Source organism: Microtus pennsylvanicus, chromosome 9, assembly GCF_037038515.1.
Source record: "Microtus pennsylvanicus isolate mMicPen1 chromosome 9, mMicPen1.hap1, whole genome shotgun sequence".
NCBI lineage: Eukaryota > Metazoa > Chordata > Mammalia > Rodentia > Cricetidae > Microtus > Microtus pennsylvanicus.
The window spans coordinates 41347622-41367691 of record NC_134587.1 but is presented as its reverse complement, the minus strand read 5'-3'; the positions used below and the strand labels follow the sequence as shown (position 1 = coordinate 41367691).

The 20070-nt window shown below is 47.3% G+C and overlaps 2 protein-coding genes across 9 annotated transcripts in view; one reads left to right on the top strand and one right to left on the bottom strand.

The window, feature by feature from the left end:
* Positions 1-4902: 4902 nt before the first annotated feature.
* Rexo4 (REX4 homolog, 3'-5' exonuclease) lies at positions 4903-18032 on the top strand. Of its 4 annotated transcripts, XR_012911805.1 has the most exons (9): positions 4906-5408; positions 7141-7484; positions 9595-9732; positions 9924-10117; positions 11356-11444; positions 13068-13142; positions 13745-13819; positions 14726-14955; positions 17910-18032. XR_012911805.1 is itself a non-coding variant. In XM_075985537.1 (8 exons), the coding sequence occupies exons 1-8, from the start codon at positions 5211-5213 to the stop codon at positions 14843-14845; spliced, it is 1233 nt and encodes a 410-aa protein (XP_075841652.1). In that variant the 5' UTR covers positions 4906-5210; the 3' UTR covers positions 14846-15649. The 4 variants fall into 4 exon arrangements, 2 of the variants coding, with proteins under 2 accessions (XP_075841653.1, XP_075841652.1); XR_012911806.1 differs by lacking the exon at positions 17910-18032 and having other exon boundaries at positions 4903-5408; positions 13635-13819; positions 14726-15649; XM_075985537.1 differs by lacking the exon at positions 17910-18032 and having other exon boundaries at positions 14726-15649.
* Stkld1 (serine/threonine kinase like domain containing 1) overlaps positions 15734-20070 on the bottom strand; it is a 17665-nt gene continuing 13328 nt past the window's right edge. For 4 of the 5 annotated variants that reach the window (XM_075985533.1, XM_075985532.1, XM_075985536.1 and 1 more), the window contains 7 exons: positions 19400-19540; positions 18886-19014; positions 17948-18076; positions 17745-17873; positions 16453-16593; positions 16198-16277; positions 15734-15961 (listed from right to left, as the gene is read on the bottom strand). In XM_075985533.1, coding sequence (XP_075841648.1) covers positions 15812-15961; positions 16198-16277; positions 16453-16593; positions 17745-17873; positions 17948-18076; positions 18886-19014; positions 19400-19540 — 899 coding nt within the window. In that variant the 3' untranslated portion in view covers positions 15734-15811. The remainder of the gene's footprint in view (positions 15962-16197; positions 16278-16452; positions 16594-17744; positions 17874-17947; positions 18077-18885; positions 19015-19399; positions 19541-20070) is intronic. The other variant, XM_075985534.1, reaches the window with a different exon arrangement.

Here is a 20070-nt window from a genome sequence, read left to right as displayed (position 1 = left end):
TGGTGGTCATGAGGCAAGCAGCCTTTCTCTGTCATATCCTTCTGTCGTGATTCTCTGACTCACTGCAGGTCTAAGCAGCTATGACTTAAACCACAGGCTAAAATTAACCTTCCCTCCTTATAAAGTTGATTACCTCAGATATTTTGCCACAGTGATAGGCAACTGACTATTACTTCCCTGTGATGATGACCTTTGTTTCCCCAGCTAAATCTGCAGCCTCTCTTAGCCCCTCTACGGGGAGGATATGTACCCATATGTGCTGGGCTAGACTGGCTCTGGGTGCTTTTCTACTCTCTTGCTTTCTTGAGGTGTATTTTTTAATGAAAAAATATTTAGTTCATTTTTATTTGTGTGCATATGTGTACCTGTTTGTTTGAATGTGTACCACCATGTGAGTGTAGAAGTCCAAAGGAGGTGCTGAATCCCCAGTGATGTAGGAGGGTCATCTGTCTATGTGTTACTTTCATTGGTCAATAAAGAACTGTCTTGGTCTTTTGATAGGCCAGCCCTTAGGTGGGTGGAGTAGACAGAATAGAATTCTGGGAGGAGGAAACCAGAGTCAGGCAGACGCCATGCTTCTCCTACCCAAGACGGATGGTGGTTAGAATCTTCCCAGTAAGCCACCACTTCGTGGTGGTACAAAAAGTATTAGAAATGGGTTAATCAAGATGTGAGAGCTAGCCAATAAGAAGCTAGAACTAATGGCCCAGGCAGTGTTTGAATGAATATAATTTGTGTGTTGTTATTTTGGGTGTAAAGCTAGCCGTGCGGAAGCCGGGCAGGACAAAAAGCAGGCCTGCTCATTCTTATCACTACACCCCAGTGTAGGTGCCAGGACCCAAATGCTAGTATTGTGCAAGATCAGGAAGAACTTTTGACCACTGAACCACCTCTCCAACTCCTAGGCTTTTAACTTTTGTTCTTGAATTATGTGTATGTGTGTTATCACTGTGCGGGGCTATGCAGGGAGCACTCTGAACTGATGGACCACGCCTTCAGTCCCTCTCTCTGAGGTGGTGCTCCCTCAGCACTCCTCTTTCCCACTGCATTTTGCCTCTGCCCCTCTGCTAGATCCACCCACTCATTCATCCAGGTGGCATACATTTATCTGAGCTCCTGCAAAGGCTAAGAAAGGCACTGTGCTAGACTCCAGAAAAGTGGCTATGAGCTGAGCAGAGAACCACTGTGGCTGCTTGGGGAAGAGAAGCAACAGCAAACTAATCAGATATACCCACAATCTAGTATACATAAGAGACCTTAAATAACACCTTGCATTCTATCTGACCATTTAGATTAAAGCTAGATGTCAACAACAAAGAAAATGACAGAGAGTATAAAAATTCATGGAAGCTGAGTGGCTCACCATGGAATGAAATTGGGTCAAGACAGAAATCAATAAGGAAATTTAAAAACTTTTTAGAATTGAATGAAAATGAAAACACAACATACTCAAACTCAAACCTATGGAATATAATGAAGGCAGGCCTAAGAGGCAAGCAAGTTCATAGTGCTAAGTGCCTACATAAAATAAATGGAGGTATGAAGCACAATTAATAAAACTCAGGGATGGAAACTGGGGTTCAACTTGAAGGTCAAAAAATCAAAGCAGCCAGCCATTGGCTATTACCTTGATCTCAATCCGAAATGGCAAGTCTGCCTCCAGGAATCTCAGAATGAGACCAAACCTGAGAGCTGTCTCTTCTTGTTTTATAATCCTCTCTAGTTCTGGGATTAAGGGCATGCACCACTTTGCCTGGTTTCTATGGCAAACTAGTGTGGCTACTAGAATTAATGGTGTATGTCACTGCTGCCTGGTCTGTAAGGCTGGCCAGTGGGGTTGTTTTACTTTTCTGATCCTCGGGCAAGTTTTATTTATTAAAATACAAATGAAATGCCAGTACAGAGGTATCTCATGTTTGTAACTTAGTGACACACCTGAAAATTCTAAAAATACAAGAAGAAACAATTGCCAGGCAGTGGTGGCACACAGATTTAATCCTAGCACTCAGGAGGCAGAGGTAGGTGGATCTCTGAGTTTGAGGTCAGCTTGGTCTACAGAGTGAGTTCCAAGACAGCCAGGGCTATTCAGAATAACCCTGTCTCAAAAAAACAACCGACCAAACAAACAAAGAAAAAAAAACAGAAAAGAAAAATAAGGGGGCTGGAGAGATGGCTCAGGGGGGCTGGAGAGATGGCTCAGTGGTTAAGAGCATTGCCTGCTCTTCCAAAGGTCCTGAGTTCAATTCCCGGCAACCACATGGTGGCTCACAACCATCTGGAATGAGGTCTGGTGCCCTCTTCTGGCCTGCAGACATACATACAGACAGAATATTGTATACATAATAAATAAATAAATATAAAAAAAAAGAAAAATAAGAAGAGGAAGAATTAATCAAACTCAGGTTGAAATAATCAAAATAGAAACAAACAAAAACAATACAAAGAGTCATAAAACAAAGAGTTGGTTCTTTGAGAAAACCAAGACTTTTTTGCCAAATTAACCAAAAGATGGAGAGAAGAGTCAAATTAATAAAATTAGAGATGAAAAGAGAGATAATATAACAGACATCAAGGAAATTCAGAGAACCATAAAGACATATTCTAACAAACCAGAACCCTGAAAATAATTGATGGATTTCTTGAAATATAAGACCAACCAAAGTTAAATAAAGATGAAATAAACTAAACTAGGTCTATAACCCCTAGTTATGAAAGTACCAACCACCTGCTGATTGAATTGAAGGCCTACTCCATGAGATGGGACCCATACAATACACTGCTAAAGTGGCCAAGCACCTGAGACCAAATATGTCATAGGCCTAGGGGAAAAACTACTACTGTTGTTCTGCCAAAGGAACATAGCAATAAAATGACTCCTAATGACACACTGCTGTATCCATAGGTCAGTGCATCTCTCAGCCTCCATCAGAGACACTTCTCACAGTAGATGGGAATTAACATAGAGACCCACAATTGACCAATGTGTAGAGAGTGAGAGACTTCGGAGCACTTAGCCCTCAATGCAATTCAAAATTCTCCCCTCAAGGTTCAGGGACCTATTTGGAAGAGGAGATGGAAAGATTATAAGAGCCAATGAATGATTCCAAGGAAACAGTCTCTTTCGGATTACAACATACAGACTCATACAAACTCACAGAGACTGTGACAGCGTGCATGGGTCCTGCGCAGGTTCAAGCCAGACAAAATTCCAGCACTGCGAAAGAGGAAGTGGACACAAAGTCCCACCCCTAACCATGAAGTTATTTGCAATTGATAACCTCCTGGGAAAGGTAGAACAAGTTTTCTCAAGGGAAATGTCATACTCCAGGACAGGCCCAGTGTCCAGGAGTCAACACAAAATGAATTCTATGGGGCTTTCTGTGGGATTTTTGTTTCATTTTGTTATTTGTGTTTATTTTGATTTTTGTTTTTTGTTTTAGGGAGAGATGAGGAAGGGAGGGAGAAAGAACCTGAAGTCTGCTGGGGAGTAAGATGGGGAGGGAGGATATGGAGGGAGATGGTGGATAGAAAAACAATAAATCGTATTGCATAAAAAAAATTTTAAAAAATAGGGCCCGGGGGTGGTGGTGCACGCCTTTAATCCCAGCACTCAGGAGGCAGAGACAGGAGGATCTCTGTGAGTTAGAGGCCAGCCTGATCTACAAGAGCTAGTTCCAGGACAGGCTCCAAAGCCACAGAAAAACCCTGTCTTAAAAATAAAAACCAAAAAAGAAAGAAAATAGGATGGAAATTGACATTGCAGGACACAGAACTCAACAAATGGGTTAAAAGTCCAATCCCAGTTCCTACACTGGAAGTATAGAGGTAGAGAGTATTTGATTAGTATGTGTAAAGCCTTGGGTTTGACAGCACCAACAGAAAAATGAAAATAAAGAAATCATAGCTCTGCTATAGTAACTATGTGACCTTGAACAAATTATTTAGGTTTTTCTGACCTTCTATTATTCCAATCAGTAAAAGTATTAAAACAGCCATTTCTGCAGGGTGTGGTGGTACACACCTTTAATTCCAGCACTTGGGAGATAAAGATAGGCAGATCTATTGAGTTTGATGCCAACCTGGTCTACACTGCAAGTTCCAGGCCAGCAGAGCTATATACTGAAACTCTGTCTTAAGGGGGAAAAAAAAGACAGCTATGTATTGTTGAGATTGCATAAATCAAAGTATGTAAAAGCAGTTGACACACAGTAAGTGTTCAATAAATGGAAGGTTTGGTTACTACCAAGAGATCTTAACAAGAGGGCATTCTATATGAGAAATGAGTAATCATAAAATGTTGAAAAGAGATTGAGTTCTGAGCATATAGTACCTTGAAGGGGAAAAATACCCGCTTTGATTCTAGAGCTCGAACCACCACGGGTAATTATGTAAGTGCAAAATTTGCAACTTACAAAACTTCTTCTCTCTCCTAGTCATTGAACTCATCTGGATCCCCTGGGTCTTTAAAGGGAGAGGGAAGCGGGCTAATCGTGTTCGGCACATGGGTCTTCACCACCGCCAAGGGGCTCCCTGACCTTCCTAAGTGGCCTGTACTTGCTGTGCATCTCTAAACACTGAAAACCAAGGAAGGAAAAACTACACGATTGTGGAAGTCTCATCTGTGTTATTGTATCGCACCATCAGGGTCAAATGTGGATTTCCGGTCATTTTAACACGGCGGTTAAGAAAAATATATGTACATTATCACAATTAAAATCTTGTTTTACCATTATTATCAGAAACAGCTGGCGCGCCTTTGAAACCCTAAGATTGGATAAAGCGGGAAATCCTGAGTTTGCGCAGTGTGGCTGTACACAGGGCAACCAACACGAGCTCCTTCCGGCCTTCCGCGGGGTACCACATCGAGAGTGGTTCCCCAAGCCTTTTCCGGTGTCCCTGCTTCTCTTCATTCCCTTCCTCTCAGGACTCCTAATCTTGGTGAAGGCCTGGGTTCCCTTCTGTCAAACTCTATGTTGTCAGTCACGGGGACGATCTCCAGGTAGGTAGCCTGTATGGTGTTAACTAGCGGTCCGGTCGCCGAGTTCGCAGACGTGCGGAACCAGAGGTGCAGACTCGGTTTCCAGCAGGTCGCGAAGAGAAGCGCCACCCGGGCTGCACTGTAGCGGTGCGCTCGCTTCCTGCGGTGTGCTTCTGCGGTCTGTGCTGAGTTCGAGTCTTCCCTGCGGGGTCGGGCAGCTGAGAGCGAGACGATGAAGGCGAAGGTCACCGCGCCGGTGCCCCAAGCGGGGCCTGCCGAGAAGCTCTCTCGGAAGAAAGCCAAGAAGAAGTTCAGGAAGAGGAAAGCGCAGGGAGGAAGCGGGGCTCCGGGAAGCCGCCCGCCAACTATTGCGGGCCGACCGCCAAAGGCCCCAGAGAACTTTTCTCAGAATTGGAAGGCGCTGCAAGAGGTGAGACTGGCGACAGGCCACCTTCATCCCGGACTTTTGGTCTGGTAGCCACAGACCACGAAGGAGGACGGGTGGTTTCAAAACGTGAAAGGGCAGCACCGCACGAACTCCCTCACGGGAACTTCGGGCTGTAGGCATGGCAGTAGTTGTGGCTGTCTGGCCTGTTGACAGTTTTAGTAGTGGCCAGTGCTTCTCCATTCTATAGAGGTTGCTCTCTGCTTCCCTCAAATTATTTTTCTCAATCACAAATCCCATATCTAGGTTGCCACCCTGCCAACGTGTTAAACTCTTTCCCAGAACTCCGGCCCAGACTGTTCTGGAACTTGTGTAGCTCAGGGTTTCCCGTACTAGTGGTAGTCCTCCTACGTTAGGTAGCCTCCCAAATGCTGGATTATGGGTGTGAACCACTATACCCACCCTCATTCATAAATTCTTACTAGATGCTGTTACTGTCCTTGTTTCTTAGATGAGGAAATTGAGACACAGAACTTAAGGGGTTTGGTTTAAGAATGGTCACATAGCACATAAGTAGCAGAACTGGGATACTGACCATGCTTTTTGATCTGCTGACCTCCAGCCAATCCTCGAGTGTATGCCATGGAGCTTCAGTTCATAAGAAAGAGAACCTAGAACTTCCATAATCTCCACCTGTTCCTTAGTGTGTATTTTCCTCTCTGTACACACAGGAGCAGCCAAGCCCTGTGGACAGCCCCAGCTCTATGAGCCAGTTTTTTTTTTCCCCCTCTCTCCAAAGTTAGTAAAATTAAATGCCTGGAATGCATATTTGCTATAGGGAACTTGGAATTGGCTCTGCTTTCTACAAGAATCAAAGCCCTTCGGGTCTCTTGACTCTTAGGGGGGTGAGTAAGTAGAAATCCACTGCAGTTGGATGTCATCTTGCTGGGGTCTTAGCTGGGGATTTGAAAACAGGGAAGGAATTGTTTGCCTGGATCTCTGCCCCTGCCTGGATAAGATCAAAGTTGTGGCTGTTCTCATCAACCATCTCTGGTTTGATAGGATTTTTTTTTTCTTTCCATTGCTCTCCCTTCCCTTGGGTCTTCCTCAGACCCTGAGCTGTAGCCAGCCTCCAGAGATAGTGTAAAGGAAGTGATCATTGTGTCCCAGCGTGTCGACCATGAAAGTCACTCTATGTGCAACTCCACATTAAAGAAGGGAAATGATGCTCCTGCCCCAGAATGAAATGCTCTGGGTGTTAAGCCACTCGGGTATGCATGGCATAGAGTTTGAAATGCAGAGTGAAGAAGCAGATGCCAGATTATGCGTTGAGATAAGCCAAGGAAAAGAATCTCAATGTCAGTGACTTAGGAGTAAAAACAAGGCTTTTCCAGGGGCTGGAGAGATGGCTCAGCAATCAAGAGTGTGCATGCTCTTCCAGCGGACCCTGGTTTAATTCCTGGCACCCATGTGGTGACTCACAACTGTCTAACTCTAGTTGCAGGGGATCCAGTGTCCTCTTCTGTCCTCTGTGGGCACCAGGCATGCATGTAGTGCACAGACATATATGCAAGCAAAACACCCATACGTATAAAAATAAAATTTTAAAAATAAAATAAAGGGTTTTCCCAATAATTTTCTATTGGTGATGGTGACTGGAATTGTTTGTGGATGGTAGCTACATGTTTGTGTATGCATTTATATACACGTTTCTTTAGTCTGTGCTTTGTCAGTTCAGAATTTAAATGTGGCATATATTTAATTTTGATCCCATTAGCTGCTGAAACAAAAGTCACAGGTCCCAGAAAAACCTCTTGTCTCTCAGAACGATGACAAAATGCATTCCCAGATAATCCAGCAGAACAAAAAAGAGACCTCAGAAAAGTCAAAGGGAGACAGGAAGAGAACAGAAAAAGACCAGACCACTAGGGGTTCTGTTACATCTACATCTAAGAAGGACAGGAAGATACCAGTACCTCCCACAAATACCTCTGCAACAGAACAGAAGGAAGGAGCCAAGAAGAGGACATGTAGTGACATCTCTTCTCATCAAGGGGACACCAAGCATAAGCGGAAAGCTAAGGAGGCAGCTGTCGTCTTGAATCAGTCCACGCCTACTGAGTGAGTATCAGCTCTGCTTTGGTGACTGGTATGTCCTTTACTACTGGGCCACAGATACAGATGGTCCTTCATGAGCACCTAGCCTCCACGTCTTCCCCGCTGAGAAGACATGAGCACTGGTCCTGGTGCAGTCTTCCTCTCTGACCCTATGGGGTTTGTTTTGTTTACTTGTCATCTGTTTCCCCTAGAGTGTGGGTTGCTGAAGGCAGACCCTGTACAGTCAGTGCTGTGTCTTTGGACCCCAGCGTAGAGCTTGGCACAAGGGAAAGGCCAGCAAAAACTTTGGCATTAGAGCGGGGCGGTGGTAGCGCACGCCTTTAATCCCAGCACTCGGGAGGCAGAGGCAGGCGGATCTCTGTGAGTTCGAAGCCAGCCTGGTCTACAAGAGCTAGTACCAGGACAGGCTCCAAAGCTGCAGAGAAACCCTGTCTCGAAAAACCAAAAAACAAAACAAAACAAAAAAACTTTGGCATTAATGTGTGCTGGAACCAGGAGTCCTGTGAAGCCCAGCCCTGCCTCTTGCCAGTTGATGGCTTTGGGCATGTTTCTGCATCCTTTCTTCAGTGAGGCCATCTGTATGATTAGGGGAGCTGAGGTACAGCATGTGTTAGTGTCTTTGGCTACTTAATGAGCACTGTGGTGATACTTCTCCTCGAAGGGATGTGCTTATAAGGCGGTCTGGCTCTTGCTATCTGAGCCTTTCCTTCTCTTTAGCTTAAAGAAAATCTGGGCCCTGGATTGTGGGGAAGGAAAGCATCCCCTTGGGAATCAGTATGGAGAGTATGTTTATGACAGCTTTGTCAAATCTGCTGAGACCAGGACAGACTAGACTACAGGACATAGCGCTGAAGGGTAAAGGGTATGGGTTTGGCTGCCTCTTCTGAGCCCTACAGGCAGGCTGGGTTAGGGGGCCCCACATGCCTGTCTCTAGAAGCACCACTCTGGGGGATTTTCATTTTGAGTTTTTATCTTGACTTGGAAGTTCTCTGGGAATAGTGTCAGGTACCTGGGCTCTTGATGTCTAAGAGACCACATTAGGTACTTGTTTTTAGAGTCCTGCCAGCCCTCACAGTGCTGCCCCCTCACTGCCAGCCCTCCTGTTCCTCACAGCCTACCAACAGGGAGAGAGATTTCTTCAACTGGCATCCAGTGCTCCATGTCTATTCACAGCCAGATACTCTCATCCTTGCTTCCTTCCTAAGGCTGATAGAAGTAGGGGAGATACAGATGTTTACTTTAGCATTTGTATGGGGGGTGGTCAGGGTAGCCTAGTGAAGAAGGCAAGGAACATAAAACAAGAGGCCTGTTAGTACACTGACATCAGATAGCCATGGAACATCTAATATCGACTGTGTCTTTCTCACTCTTCCAAAATGTGGAGACAGTGCAAGGCCTTGGTCTCTGTGTCATGCAGTCCTCCTGCCTGTGTATCCTGATTGATATCACATCTATAATTTAATTAGATGTCAGTGGTCAACTCTATTGAAGTGGGTCACATTTCTGTTAATTACATTCTTTGTGGTTTTTTTTTTTTTTTTTTTTTTTTTTTTTTTTTGGTTTTTCGAGACAGGGTTTCTCTGTGGTTTTGGAGCCTGTCCTGGAACTAGCTCTTCTAGACCAGGCTGGTCTCGAACTCACAGAGATCCTCCTGTCTCTGCCTCCCAAGTGCTGGGATTAAAGGCGTGCGCCACCACCGCCCGGCCATTCTTTGTGTTTTATATGTAGTTTTAAGTCTTGGATAATAGATACATTTGCAGATACTAATGAACAACTGTGAGGAGTTGGAGAGCTGGCTCAGTGGTTAAGAGTACTGGCTGCTCTTTCATAGGCCTGGATTCCCTCCTGGAAGTGCACAACTTTATTATATAACTCCGAGAGTTTCAGGGGATCCTGTGCCTGCCCTCTTCTGGCCATCACAGGTATTAGAGAAAGAAAGAACAGCAGTAAAAGGAAAGTGCAGCAGCGGCTCAACTGGACTGAGTGTGCTGGGGCACAGTCCTGCTAGCCCTCCCGCTCCTCACAGCCTACCAACAGGGAGAGAGATTCCTTCAACAGGCATCCAGTGCCCCATGTCTATTCACAGCCAGACACTCTCATCCTTGCCTCATAGGGAAGACATCTGGTTTGATGATGTGGATCCGGATGATATTGAAGCTGCCATAGGCCCAGAGGCAGCCATGCTGGTATGGAAGCGGCTGGGGCAGAGCAAGAGTAACATCACCCTGGAGAAGGAACAGGCCTTTAGCGGGCTCAGGCCATGGCTGCTGGGAATGTTCTGCCTTCTGGGGCTGTAATCTCTCAGGGGAGGAGGAGCAAACACTGAGCCATGACTGCCCAGTAGGTTTTAGGGGTGCAAAATGGTGATGAATGGTCTTGGCTCACTGGCCTAGAATCCCGGTCTGTGATATTTATTACACTGGGGCCTTTGGTTCCCCTCAGCCTGACAAAAGCCTTGGCCCTGGACTGTGAGATGGTAGGCGTGGGCCCCAAGGGGGAAGAGAGCATCGCAGCCCGTGTGTCCATCGTGAACCAGTATGGGAAGTGTGTTTACGACAAGTACGTGAAGCCAACTGAGCCCGTGACAGACTACAGGACAGCAGTCAGTGGGATACGGCCTGAGAACCTGAAGCAGGGTATGATGTCCATAGGATTTGAGTGTAGCAATGGAGATGGTAGCAGGACTTATTTCTCTCCTGCTTTCCCCTTGGTGTTCTGGAACAAGGTGTGACAGGGGTCCTGGCACTGCTTACCTCTTCCTCAGAGTAGCATACTGTGCAGATGCAAAAGGTATCTTTCCTGGCTGTTGTCTATTTGTGTTCTTGCTTCTTTGCCTCCTACCCAGGACAGTGCTCTTGGATTTCTTTCTGTTGTATAGCAGTGGGGAATAAAATGGAGTGTGTTAGGGACCAGGAGGGAAGCCATGAAGGGTGAGTAGGGCACATGGGAGCTGGGGGACAGATCACAGGGTCTGTTTGGGAAACTCTAGTGCAGTGTTAGCAGTAAGGCCTCCAGCAGGATGTTGAGAACAGGGTGGAGATCAGAAGACTGGTTCTGAGCAGGGGTTGGATAGGGAGGGGGCTGGAAGAAGTGACCTAATGTAGCAGAGACTAGGTCTGATTTATAATAGGAGAGGACATCTAGGATATTCTGAGCCTGCCTCCTAGAAAGACCTGGAGACCACTAGAGATGCAGCCTTGTGATCTCTCCCCCATTCCTCACCTTCACCGCCTGTTTGCTTCTCTTGGTATCCATGGCCAATAAGGTGGCTCTGTTGAACAGTAAGCTGACCAGCAGCTCTTGTGTTCTATCTCAGAAGGAGTCTGGTCCTATTAGCTCTGAACAGAGTTGAGCAGAAGTGATTTTGGTAGGAGTGGGGGCAGGGTGGTCCCCAAAGGATGTCTGCTGGGAAAGAGCAGCAGACCAGACTCGGGTTCATGCAGCCCTCCTTGTACTGTCTGTGGGAGAGATGCAGTCTGAGTCCACTTGGGAAGTCATAAGTATGAGTTGTGTTGAGTGGGAAGTATATCGTCAGGAATACCTAAGAGTCTTAAATGCTCTTAAGCTTCTCTGGGGCTTGCTAACTGCTGCCAGTCCACTAGTTGGTTTTAAGTAGAGCTTGTCCTCCCCACCCTTTTTTTTTCTTTAACTGTCCCCCAAAGTGAGAGCAGAGCACAAGGCACAGTGGGTCTCCTAGGCTTTGCACGTCCCTGGGGTCCAGCGAGACACTTGTAGGGGTCTACCTCCCATTGAAGCTCTATGTATCATTAAGGGCCTGACCTGTTATCATCAGTCTGACCAGGGAACGGGAGGAACGTCTGTGAGAATCTAGGTGAGTTATGTGTTATTAACCACTTCTTTGCTTGGTTTTCAGGAGAAGAGTTTGAAGTTGTGAAGAAGGAAGTGGCAGAAATATTGAAGGGCAGAATCCTGGTGGGGCACGCGTTGCACAATGATTTAAAGGTGCTGGTCTTGGGGCCATAGCTCTTTCATGTGAGCCACACACGGCCCCACATGCCTGTCTCTAGAAGCACCACTCTGGGGGATTTTTCATTTTGAATTTTTATCTTGACTTGGAAGTTCTCTGGGAATAGTGTCAGGTACCTGGGCTCTTGCTGTCTAAGAGACCACATTAGGTACTTGTTTTTAGAGTCCTGACTACACTGGTTCCAGTGCCAGAGGGCTGACAGTTCTATGAAGGGGACTCTGAGTGTCACCTGTCTGATCTGGCAGATGGCCTGGTGTCTAGCTGTATGCCCCTTGACCAGAGACAAATTTCTCTACACTGTTAGACCCCTGGGGTTCTTGTTGTTTGTCCACTTCATATCTAGGTATGGCTGTGATGCTGGAAGCCCAGCCTCCTGTTCTCCCCTGGCATCTGAGGAAGACCTAGCTTGAGTTTATTACATGGGTCCCTTAAGTTCACAAGCAAACTGCTGTCTGGTCCATTGGAGGAAAATGGGAGCATAGTCTACTTGGCATAAGGGATACCTCTGCGGCACTCTGCTATGGTGGATATTTAAAGCCAGGCATCAGAACCTTACTGGGTGCCACCAACAATCACACAGTGTAAGCAGATCTTGATTAATCCTTTGGAGACAGGGATTAGGCTTAAGGGTGGCAGAGCTGAGTTTTGGGGTATTGAGAGATGGCTCCATGAGAGCAGTGGGTGCACACCCAGATACTTCCCTACTGCTCCTCAGCATCCCAGGCTGGCAGAGCTGACCTGCTGCTACTACTCAGCTGTTCCTAGTGAGGATCCGCATGGGCACATGTTTCCTCCGTGTCATTCCAGCTAATCACCTCCCTTGACCAGCCACACATCAGCCAGTTAGGTGACTGGGCTCAGAGACCACCCAGTGCTAGGACATCTGACTTGTAGCTGATGCCCCTTTAGATGCCTGCTGGGTATGAACTGTGGTACCACTTTACTCTCTGTTTCAGGAACCTCTAGGTGGGAGTTTAGTTCCCATTCAAATGTATAGGTCTAGGCACATAGCTCAGTGGCAGGATGCATGCGGCCCTGGGTCTCATCCCGCACCAAAAAAATAAAAATAACAAATGTTTACAATTGAAAATGAATGAAAGTTACCTGCCTACTGATATGTTGAGTCACCTTAGAGAAGACTGTCACCAGGGACATACATGCTTCCTCTAGTGGGTTACTTTTTTGGGCTGTGTGAAGTCTCCCAGGTTGCAGGGTAAGCTGTTAACTTTCATTTTGTGCTTCCCCGTGAACAGAATCAGTTCAGATAAAGAAGGTTGCAGGTTAATTGACTTTTTTTCTCAGCATCTTGATGTCAAGATTCTATTCTATTCTGTTTTTTTTTGTTTGTTTTTTGTTTTTTTTTTTCCACTCACCTCCACCTCCAGAGTGCTAGGATTAAAAGTGTGTACCACACCTGGCCAAGATTTTATTTTTATTAACATGGTTCTTAATATTGGGCCTCCCCTTAAGGGAGAGCGATTAATTTAAGGAGCTCTGCCTTTTTCTGAGTGTTACACCTTCTGGTTCTTTGGAAGAGGGGAAAGGGGGCTCCACTACTGCAGACTGAAATGAAGATACTTGTCATCATTTTCTTCTAGGTACTCTTCCTTGATCATCCAAAAAAGAAAATCAGGGACACCCAAAAATTCAAACCTTTCAAGAGTCAAGTAAGGGTACGTAATGAGTCTTGAACCGTGGCTGGTCCCTGGCACTGACCCCCCCGTGGCTAAAGGGATTTAGTTTGTTTTGGTTTCTCATTTTAACCTTTAAGAAGGCTTGCTGCCTGAGTCTGGCAACCTGAGTTTGATCCCTGGAATTGAAGAGAACTGGCTCCACAGGTTTCCTCAGATGTGGCTCACTGGTTAAGGGCACTTGCTGCTCTTACAGAGAGCATGTGTTAAATTCTCAGAGCCCTTGTCAGGTGATTCACAGTCATCTAGAACTTCAGTTCCAGGGAACCTGACACCTCTGGCCTTTTTAGGCCCTGCACTTACATGCACATACCCACATGCAGATAGACATATCTGTGTGTCACTAATGAAAATTTAAAAATTAAAAGCATTCTACCACTTGGTAGATCTCCAGCCCCCAACTCCTCCTTTATTGGCTGATAAGCAATGTCATAAGCTACAGTGGGCTAATGGTTGCAACCCTACATGCCACAGATACTCCTGGTGGAAAGAAAACTGCAGGACTGAGGTGTGGCCATCTGCATCCTCCTTGGGCAGAGCCTGTGAAAGCAGCACATTCAGTGGTATGCACCTTCTCTCTACAGAGTGGAAGACCATCTCTGAAACAACTTTGTGAGAAAATTCTGGGGATCAGGGTCCAGCAGGCAGAACATTGTTCAGTAAGTATCATTGGGTAACAGCCCCTGACCTTAATACCTAGGTTCGTATGTATCACTTGACCGTAGACACAGAAGAGAGGATCCTAGGCAGATCAGGCTCAGTAAATGTTGATTATATCTTAAATATTTATATTTAACTTGAACTCAATACAAAGAATACTCTGTAAGAATCTGAAACAAAATTCACCAGTCTAATTGAAGACTATTAGTGTACTTGCAGTATTTTACTAAATAACTGAGGTTAGGGACTTCATGGTAATGAGGCTTAGTTGATCAGAGAGATGTCAAGGAGGGAGAAGCAGCAGTTCACTCTTGGCAGAACTTACTGGTACCCCAAGAATCACCTAATGTGCTTCTAGTACCCTTTGACCTCCCACTAGGCCCCAACACTGAAAGGTCCTGTTACCCCTGTACTGCCATGTTGATGACTTAGCTCCAGCACTTGAGCCATGGAGGAACAGAGCGTTTCCAAACCTTAACAAAGGTGCCTTAGGACTTTATGGCTCTGGGCTCTCAGTCTCAACAGTGCCCCCCACACACACACCTTGGCCAATCAGTCTTTCTAGAGAGCAGGTTTCCCTGCAGTGCAGCCTCTACCTCTTCGAGCCCTTGTGCCTATCTCAGCGGCTTCCTGCTGCTGTATGGTTTCCCTTTCTGCCCGTATTAACAGAGTGGCTGGTTCTGAAGCACTGGAGTTAGCTTGTGCTCTGGTGTTCCAGCCATTTTTCATGATTTTCTTTCATCGCCTTACCACGGTCACCCTATGAAGTATGTGCCTCTCTTGGCCATGTAGCCTCAGTGCTGTGGCTATCATGAAGACTCAGTAGTCATAGGGTTGCTTTTGTGGCCTCTGGCCACCATGTCTTCTCACTAGCTGGGTAGTCAACATTGCTGTGTGTCACCCAGGTCCAGGATGCCCAGGCAGCAATGAGGCTGTACATCATGGCAAAGCGGCAGTGGGAGAGCATTACTGCAGACCGGCGCCCCCCAGCCACCACCCCAAAGCCCTGCAGCGAGTACGCTTAGCACCAGCTTACTACTGCCACCTCCTCTGCATCCTTCAGTGACTCTTCAGTGGCAGTTGGGATGGGATTATGGAGGCCCATCAGATTTCTGCACAGCAGGGACTCACTCTGGTGAGCGTTTTCAGAGCCATGGCTGCAGAGGTGTGACATGGGAGCTGCTGGAACTTCCTCCTCCTGGACTCTGCTACCAGGACAGAAGTCTGGGTGTGGCGTAGGTTCAGAGGAAGGAGAGATTGGAATGGATGAGTGTGCTGCAGTGTCTGTGTATGCCAACCACCTGTACCACCCTTAACACTGAGCACAGCTGCATTCAGCCGGGGCACTCAGCACCTTCTCCTAAAGAGCAAGGAGTATCGTCTCCTCTTGTGGGGAAGGGGATAAGCACTGCTGGACCTAAGGGATCCAAGGGCCTTCAGTCTGCTGCAAGCCAATCTGGCCAACATAGCAGCTGCCCAGTGAGGACTTTCTTAAAGCTACTTAGCTCCTATGTTCCTTGCTTGGCTCAGCATCTAAAAATGCCAACATCCAATATGCTGTTCTCCACATAGTCCTTGGGTGAGACTTAGGGCACAGGTACACCTGGAGGTGTAAGATCCTACCACTCTGGTGCACTGCAAACAGAAAGGCATCTGCCTGCTGTCTTCTGGCAACAGGTCCAGAGTGAGCAATGAACTTTATGGACCTACCTGACAACTCTCAGAGTGGAGCTGTGAACTGAGGTGTGAACTCAGAGCACTTGTCTGCAGTGTGCAAGACCCTGGGCCCATTCCCAGCGCTATCAAAAATAAATGGATGGATAAATGGAGTTTGTGGAAGCTTAGCTTCTTCCCATCATCTAGACGTTTCTGATACCCTGCAGTGCAGGACCATTGACACCACGGCCAGGCATGGTATGACCAGCTTAGGGCTTCTTTATTCACCAAGGAGTGCAAAATACAGTACTCTCCAGGACCAGAAGGGCAGCATTTCAGGGCCGGAAGATAGGATCTTTCTGAGGTGGGGAGGAGACCTTGGGGGCTTCCGGCTCTGAAGCAGGTTCAAGCTGCTGCTTCTGGGGATTGGAGTGTGCAGCTGCTTCCAGTGCCTGAAGTACCGTGTCAGCATAAGAAATCAGCTCCTGGGAGGAGGAAACAAGTGAACCATTTGTTCCGGGGGTGTCAGGATCCAGGAGCAATTACTTTGATAACATAGCCCCCTGATGGATGGAATCTTTGAAGTGGTCTAGCTACCCTTCCCCCTTGAGATTGGATTTAGCCCCATCACAGGAAGAGAGTAATAGAAGAGCATCATGTGGAACTCTGGGTCAGTGCCACACAAGGGTTCCAGCTTGATAGAGGTGTCACCGTGATTTACCAGGCTAGAAGTAAAACGTCCCCGGATTATCTGGACTAGGTCCTTGATACCTCCAGACTCCAGCTCTGGCAGGATCTCCTCTGCAGTGGAACAGAGAAGGTGGTGAGACTCAGGATCCCTGCCCACCAGCCAGATAAGGTCAGTTGGGTACCACTTTTGCTCGGAGTTAATGAGTGGGAAGTCACAGGGGTTTGAGACCAAGCTCTGGGACTCCTTCCCTTCCTGCCAGGGAGAGGACAAGGAAAGGGTCCTCACTGTAGGAAGCCAGGTGGGCCAACAGCATGCAGAGGTTCTCAACCACCTCAGGGTCATCATTGTAGAGATGGTAGATATCTTGGAGGAGGTAGAGGCCACTGCTGCCCTCTTCCAGTATTGCTATTCGGAAGGCCACCAGTTCTAGGGGAGGGATGCAAGGGAGTTTGGGTTTTAATAAATTCGAGTATAGCCCCTTTGCAGCTGCCCTTACTTCTCAGCCCCCTGTACCCACTGTCACTGGGAAGTAGCATGACCATGGTCATAAGGCTGTTGGGAGAGCTCTCTTTGACCAGGAATCCCAGCCTTCTGTGAAGGAAGCTCCTGAAGTCAGGGCTGACCCATGCTCTGTAAAATGCTAGAAGAGGTGCTTGTTCCACTTTGTCTCTGCAGCATAGCTTTGCATCTGTTGGCAGCGAGCCCCACGCCCAAGGGAAATACAGCACTTGTGTTCCTCTCCTCAGTGCCTCTGCTGTGGCACTGAGGAGGAGGGTCTCCTGTACAGGTGGCCTAACATTCTGCATCAGTTAACAGGGTACAGAGGGCTGAACCCTCCCCACAGGGTGCTGTGTATAAGGATATCAGGGATAAGTCAGGAGGAACTAAGATCCCCAACTGCTTCCTGGAGGTCCCACCAGCTTGGGAAGCCCAGTGGACTGGCTTGAGTAGAACCCATCAGGAATGAAACCAAGGAGACAGCTCTTAGAGCAAGGGAAGTGGTCGTTACAGACCAAGGGTGGGAACATCCCTACTGTTCACTGTTGCTGACCATGGCCCATTCCTGGGCCCAGAGTTCTCTGCAAAGGACAACTGCCAGTACTTAGTGTAAGAGGTGGCCTAAGCCTGGACTTGGAGACAGACCTATATGTAGGAAATCCATGCAGCTGTGGGGTATCCCATGTGTATAGGTGGGGAGGTGGTCCTAAAACACCAAATTAGAGAAGTCCCAGCGGGGTTTCCTGAAGACTGGTTTTTCCTGTTCCAGTTTGGGGTCAGCTGGTGGACATCACTGCAGGGAGCTAGCTTTGTTTGTTTGGTTTTGGTTTTGGGTTTTTTTTTTAAGATTTATATATTATGTATACAATGTTTTGCCTGTATGTGTCCCTGAAGGCCAGAAGTTGGCACCAGATTTTTTTATTACAGGTGGTTGTAAGCCACCATGTGGTTGCTGGGAATTGAACTCAGGACCTTTGGAAGAACAATAAGTGCTCTTAACCGCTGAGCCATCTCTCCAGCCCCGGGAGCTAGCTTCTGTCCCACCTCCATGGTGGCAGTCTGTCTTTTCCCAGACTTACCAGACACCTTTGCAAGGCTGGCCAGGCCACGACAAACATTGTTCACCAGCAGAACTCTGCCAGGGCACAGCTGCATGCTTCTCAGGAATAGCTCTACCACCTTCTCAAACTGACTCTCCTTTATGCAGCCTACAGAGCATAAACTTTGTTGCCTTATGTGTCCAGGGTCACCCTCCCTGTTACCAAGACCTCAGGCTGCTCACCAAACAAGGACAGCATCCAGAGTACCGCACAGCCAGCTTCAGCCATTTCCACGTCCTCGGGGTGCATGGCCAGCACCGAGGTGACTGCGACTGAAAGCTTCTGCAAGGGCTCTTTGTCCAAAGTGGCAGCTAGAATCAGGACAAGGGTGGGAGACACCATGCCACGTATGAAGAGAGGTACCTGCTGCATGTGTACCCTCCATACTGCTCTCTCCCACCAACAACAGCAGAGGACAATCAAGGGGACAGATGTCCTCAGAGATGGAAACTGGGGCTTTCCAATGCCAGTGTCTACTGTAGACTAATCAGTAGAGATGAGGACTTTCTGCACTGTGGCATTAGCAGGATCTCTGCAGTTTTCTGGAGCTGCCATGGCTTGGAACCCTCTCTCCTAGAGCAAAACAGTATCTAGAAGAGGGGGAAGGACAGGCCCTGGAGCCCCCATCTTAAAACAAAAACCAGGATAGGGCATCAAGTTCTGGCTGACCTCTAAAGCCAGGGTTGCCTACTCACTGGACAGGCATCCTGAAGGCCTTCCTCTCTTATCTCACTTGTGTCTCACTGTGCCCCTGTGCTAGGCTCTCAGAAGAGCCCCATAGGGCTGGGGTTGCCCTCCTGTGCTTAAGGGATAAGATAGAGAGCTGCGGTTCTCAACCTGTAGGTTGTAACAGACTGAGAACTGCTGATATAGAGGCTCTACTATGGTGGCTCTCAACCTTCCTAATGCTGTGACCCTTTGATATAGTTCCTTGTGTTGTGGTGACCCCTAACCATAAAGTTATTGGTGTTACAAATCATAATGTATATCTGTTTTCTGACGGTCTTAGACAACCTTTGTGAAAAGGTTGTTCAGCCCCCAAAGGGGTCGCAATCTACAGGTTGAAAGCCACTGCTTTAGCAGGTCTCATGCAGTGGGGCTTGTAAAGGAAAGGCCTCACCATCTATCAGGAGGGACCAGAGCAGGCTCAGAATAGCAAGGCAGATGTCCCTGTCCTTCTGGAAGTGGTCCAGGTGCTCTTGGGCAAGCAGAAACAACCCCTCCTCCTCCAGCTCTTCAGAGATCAACCCTGTGGACAACCACAAACACTTGGAGGAAAGGTATCTAAAAATCCTTTTCCCATTGGGCTGATGCAATCCCTAGCCTGCCTGGCTGGTCTATTTTATACCTACCTCTAATAAGCCTCTCACTCAAGTGGGCTTAGTGTAGGTGAGAAGCCAAAGACGTGGAGTGGCTCAGTGTCTAACCTTGACCTGACCTGTTAACTACCCATTTGATTCTTGGCCACTGTCCTCAGCTTCCAAGTAGTACCCATGGCTGCCATTAAGAGCAGAGAACAGTATGGCTATCCATCTTGAGAATGAGCTCCTCTCCTGCCCATCTCCCAAGGCCTCTGTTCCATCCCTGGATTTTTAGAGTAGAAAGGAAGAACAGAAAAAGACCAGCACACTCACCTTGGCTGGAGATAATAGCGAGCAGGTTGTAAACCATGGTAATAAGCCTTTCAGATTCGGGGTGGCTCCTCAAGGCATTCATCAGGAAAGAGATGATAAAATGGTCCCTTGGGATCTCAGCTTCTGAGTCTTGTGCCAGTACTGATGGAGCCAGACAAAGAACGTGGGTTAACCCCACAGTTGGGCTCTAAGGTTGAGCCTAGTGGGTACAGCATCATCTCTTTGAACTAAAGAAACAGATCTGTCTATTATTTAGGCACTGGTCAGGTCTTTGTAAAGATGGGGGCCTTGCTCACCAACAAGCTTATAGCATCTAGTTCCAGTTCTGGCCTCCAAGACCTTGCTGGGTCCTTCCCAATGAATATTTAATGGAATTTGTGGGCTCTTGCTTGGTGGTAGAGTGCTTACCTAGTATGCAAGAGGACCTGGATTTGATTACCCCCTCTTCCCTGAAAATAGACACAATCTGTGTAGTGGTTAGGCCCTCAGTATTAAGACTAGAAAGGTAAAGGGGTAACTAGATGCTCCAGGCTTAAAGATGTAGCTTGTTTTCTTCCTGTTCCTGAGTGCTGGGGGAGCTCAGCGGCAGAGTGCTGTCCCCCTGCTGGCAGTCACACCCTCCAAGCCCACTAGACCATCCTGTCCAGCTCCTATGATAGAGCTGGGGAACA

Bases quoted from the DNA above. Each gene is read 5' to 3' on its own strand.
- Rexo4 (XM_075985537.1), top strand. From the start codon at position 5,211: ATGAAGGCGAAGGTCACCGCGCCGGTGCCCCAAGCGGGGCCTGCCGAG. The intron at 7,485-9,594 runs GTGAGTATCAGC...CTTGCCTCATAG, and splicing joins AATCAGTCCACGCCTACTGA to GGAAGACATCTGGTTTGATG. The intron at 13,820-14,725 runs GTAAGTATCATT...TGTGTCACCCAG, and splicing joins AGCAGGCAGAACATTGTTCA to GTCCAGGATGCCCAGGCAGC.